This window comes from Lactuca sativa, chromosome 1 (genome assembly GCF_002870075.4).
Source record: "Lactuca sativa cultivar Salinas chromosome 1, Lsat_Salinas_v11, whole genome shotgun sequence".
In the NCBI taxonomy this organism is placed as follows: domain Eukaryota; kingdom Viridiplantae; phylum Streptophyta; class Magnoliopsida; order Asterales; family Asteraceae; genus Lactuca; species Lactuca sativa.
In genome coordinates, this window is record NC_056623.2 from 171009733 (window position 1) to 171014538 (window position 4806).

The 4806-nt window shown below is 34.5% G+C and overlaps 1 protein-coding gene across 1 annotated transcript; it reads right to left on the reverse strand.

The window, feature by feature from the left end:
- Nucleotides 1–3067: 3067 nt before the first annotated feature.
- Nucleotides 3068–4066, reverse strand: LOC111915514 (uncharacterized). The gene has a single exon (XM_023911170.1). It carries the CDS (start codon nucleotides 4064–4066, stop codon nucleotides 3068–3070), a length of 999 nt encoding a protein of 332 aa, XP_023766938.1.
- Nucleotides 4067–4806: the final 740 nt, after the last annotated feature.

Genomic DNA, 4806 nt, shown 5'->3' on the forward strand with positions numbered 1-4806 from the left:
TAATTATAAGATAATTGGAATTGGGCTATGGATTACCTTATAAAATAAGGTTGGACGAATTCTATGGGGAAACCCATTAGAAATCGTCCAAGTCTTGTTAAGGAAAGAGTCCATGGGTTGCTTAGGGATTAAGCATCTAAATTAGGGTTTCCTTGTTAGATAACCCTAATAGCCTCACTATTTAAAGAACCCTTATGCCCCAAAAACGTGGTGAACTTGTTGATTAGGGTTTCCACACGTTTTGGGCAGCCTCCTTCTCTTCTCTTCTTCATCCTCTTGCTCTTTGTGTTTGTGAACCATTAGAGGATTGACATTTCTGACTCTAAGCTTTCTAAAGTCAATACAAGACGGATTTGAGATTGTTATTGCTACATAACAATCAAGGTATGATCTAAACCCTAATTTATATGTTATATTGATTATCATATTATAGATCTAGGGTTTATAGTCTTGGATGAATTGCATGTACAATAGAGAAACCTAGATCCAAGCATTAGGGTTTGTATGAGCACATAGGATGTTCTTATGGCTAAAACCCATCACCTTCCCTTGTGCATTGTAAGACCATTTAACATCCAAGAACACACCACCCATGTTACGGCCGTAAACTCATGGGGAAATGGTTTTTGGACTGTAAACACCCCTAAGGGCTTACTCTTGAAGAGTAAACTCCTTATCTAGGCCCTACACATCCTTAGATGCTACCCGGGTCACTCCTAACACTCTAAATAAAGTGTTTTCGCGCCTCGGAGTGTATTGTCTTACTTAATTGGTAGTTCAAAGTCTAATTAGATACAATTATGTGTCTCTTCATATTACATAGGAACCTCATGTGTATTCAAGCCCCGAACTGACACTTAGCATCATAACCGGCACATTTCTCGTCTGGTGAGTTCATACCCCTACACCTTTTTCTATGTTTTTCAATGTTTTTAGGGGGGAATACAAGCAAAAGTACAAGGAAACCTTGTACTCAAACTTATGATTTCATTTGAAATGTTTCATATTTCGTATGCTTTTAACACTGAAAATCGTATTAACCAACCGTTCAACTTGTAGAGTAAATTGTCAAACTATTTGTGAAACTCATTATAAACTTTTGTATTTTATATTTCACAAATCGATTTTCCTTATCATTAATGTTAAAAGCATGAACCTTAGAACTTTAAAAACGTCATTGATAACACTCCCCCTAGATACGAGAGTAAAGGACTAATATAATTAAACTTAGAATTATAGACATGTCCTTGGTAACACTCCCCCTACATACGAGAGTGAAGGACTAATAAACAGAGTTTTCCGTATTATTACTTTTAAAATGTCCTTGGTAACACTCCCCCTAGATTCGAGAGTGAGGGACTACTTTTAAAATTCATTAATATTAAGATTGGAGACACGTCCTTGGTAACACTTCCCCTAAATACGAGAGTGTTGGACTACCCCTATAACCAGAATCTCCTGGAGGGAGAACGTGACTTGAGTGTATAGATCTATACGGTATTGACTAACCCGCACCTGACTGGTAGCTACAATCGGACCGAAACGTCCAAGGGTGACAAAATTCATAAAACGATATTGGCCCCGTTCCGAGCCTTATCTAGTCTATTGTATGGCTATGGAACTCGCAATTTAGATTATGAAAACTTTTCTACTTACTTATTAGTTTTATATACGTGTTAAAACTAATGTACTTTTCAAAGATAATCAGGCTTTCAGGAAACTTCACACAAACACTTTAAGTATGGTAGATACTTGTACCCTGCAATCCGAATCGATAACCAATCACAAACTTTTAAGGAAAATAAGGGTTTTTCCTGGGACAACTGAACTGTTCTTAACCAGATTGGGTAACAAACGTATAACGAAACTTTTCTTATAAGAAAATATGGGATTTTCTTGGATAACAACTTTTACAGAAAACCAAAGGAAACTTGTTCTTTTACAGAAACAAACCGCTTATGAACTCACCAGCTTTATGCTGATATTTCTAAAACTGCTTGTATTCTCAAGTCAACATTAAGACAGGTACCCCGCGTTCTTTTGGAGAAGACGGAGCATTTAGCAGTCTCATCTTTACTTTTGTTCATTTTGGATGTGTATATATATATATATATATATATATATATATATATATATATGTATATATATATACATATATATATATATATATGTATATATATATATATATATATATATATATATATAAAAACATGTATAACTTTGTTTTCAAACAAATGTAAATACTTCTATGTAATGTAATGGTTGTGTTTACTACGCTTACTATGTACATTGGTTGTGAAACTTCATGATGTCCTCTGCCCCGGAACGTTTCCGCCATCGGTTTCGGGGTGTGACATTATTATTATTGAATTTCTTCCTCTTGTTGACTTTCTCTTTTGGCCACTGATGTGGCCGAATGCCCATATTTTTCAAGTCTTCTCTTGCCTCTTTTTTGTCTTTGGTTTTTTTTTCATTCATCAATGTAGTATTTACAAAACTCTCATCCACATTTTTCTCCACATGCATAAAATATATATTGTGTTTTAGCTTGAGGGAAGACCAATACTCATGCTCAAAAAAGATACTATGTTTCGTCCAATTCAACTCTTTTTTTCTTATTTCATCATTGCGCTTTCTTGTTGCACCCCCGTGCTCAGGATGTTTCCCTAGAATACGATCAGGGAGACAAGCCAATTGGTTTAATATAGCTGTATTGGTAAATCGTCTTGGATGTGGCCTTCTCTCAGGTTGACCATTAAATAATAAACTTTGCCTCCACTTATGGTTCATATGCAAGAATCGTCTATGACCAACATAAGACATCTTGTTGGTGACATGAATGGAAGATGTGTCTGCGTTACAAGTAGGGCATGCTAAATAACCTTGACCGCTCCATTCAGACAAACTTCCACGTGCTGGAAAATCATTGATAGTCCATAACAACATCGCACGCATGTTGAATATGGTGTTGGTTGACGAATCTCTCATTTGGACTCCTTCAGACCACAACATTTTCAACTCATCCACCAAAGGCCTCAAGAAAACATCAATGTCCTTTGATGGTGATTTAGGACCAGGAATCCGCAAAGTTGCCGAATGGATTAAAGCCATCAGCAGCCAAAACTAGACGAAAATTTCTAGGCTCTTTAGCAAACTCTGGATATCTTTGATCAAAATCTTGCCATGACTTCCCATCAACCGAATGATACATCATACCATCTATTGAGCGTCCAGTATTATGCCAACTCATATCTTTAGCTGTTAATCTGGAGCTATACATTCGTCGAAGTCTTGGAGTCAAAGGAAAGTATCGCAACACTTTTTGTGGTACTTTCTTCCCCTTTGTAGTTGTGTCCACCCATCTACTCTCCTTACAAATCGGGAAATTTTGCATGGAACCGTTCTCCTTCCAAAACAAAGCACAATCATTTTTGCAAGCGTCGATCGATTGATATCCTAACCCTATCTTTCTCAACTTCGTTTTAGCTTCATAGTGTGAAGCTAGAATCTTGCTCTTCGGGAAAGCAGCTCTTAGTAACTCTACAAGTTGATCAAATGAACTATTTGTCCATCTATTGATCACTTTAATATGCAACAACTTTGCCAAAAAGTTTAAGGCAGACATATCGCTACATTCAGGGTATAACTTGGTATTGAGCTCCTCAAACAAATCATCAAATGTTGAGTCTATACCTCGTCCCTCCTCGTCTATATTTTCTTCATTTGTATTTTGTTCCGCCATAACATCATGAACTACATCAAACATCTCATTACTTGTGGGTGTGTTTGTTCTTGGAGTCGAATTGTAGCTTAAATCCGAAGAACCGACATGTTTCTCACCGTGATAAATCCACGTAGTATATATTTCTAGAAACCCAATGTCATGTAAGTGGGCATAAACCGTAGGAAAAACATGTCGATACAAATTCACACACGTTTTACACGGGCAACGCACTTTGCCTTTAGAGTTGACATGTTTATCAGCAATCTTCATAAAGTTTTTAAGACCTTCCAAGTATTTTGAAGACATTCGGTTCTCTCTAATCCAACTCTTATTGATCGTCATCGCCGTTTCTCTTTTAAAAATTATATTATATATGTAGTTATCAAAAGTTAGATTGTATTTGTGCTAGATAAATAAATATATACCCGAGAACGGATAGAGTATTCACAAGTATATAAAAGTAAAAATTAGATTAATTGGATAGAGTATTCACAATGGTTATAAAGAAGAAACTTAAACTAAAAATCAACGATTCAATGTGTTTTAATAAGAAAATCATATTAATTTGATTTTATATTTAATTTAATTTAATATTAATATTAATATTAATTTGATTTTAAAACTAATTTAATTTGATTTTAATTAATTCACCTTTACTTCATAATTATTTTAAAATTACTAAAAGTATGTTGCTATTAATAACCTAATTAAGCTAAAGCCATAATGACCAACATTAAGTCACTAACAAAATTGAACACTTTGAAACCATATTAAACACGTTACAATACAAACAATAGCATCTAATTACATCAAATAACTCAAGATAATACTTTTTAAGGTAATGTTTCTAACTTAACATAATGTATACATGAAGTTTGTTTGCTAGTTCTATAAGGTTGCACATAAACTCAAATTGTAAAGATCTTATAGCCTTCTATCATCACTTTTACTTGTAGATAAGTAAAATATATAATATTGTATGCACATAGAAAGCAAAATGTGGCCAATATATAAAATTGTATGCACTTAGAAAGCAAAAAAGCAAAATGTGACCTTATACCCTGTTTTCACATATTTAACAT

Excerpts from the sequence above, each read along its gene's own strand:
- LOC111915514 (XM_023911170.1), bottom strand. The coding sequence starts at position 4,066 with ATGACGATCAATAAGAGTTGGATTAGAGAGAACCGAATGTCTTCAAAA.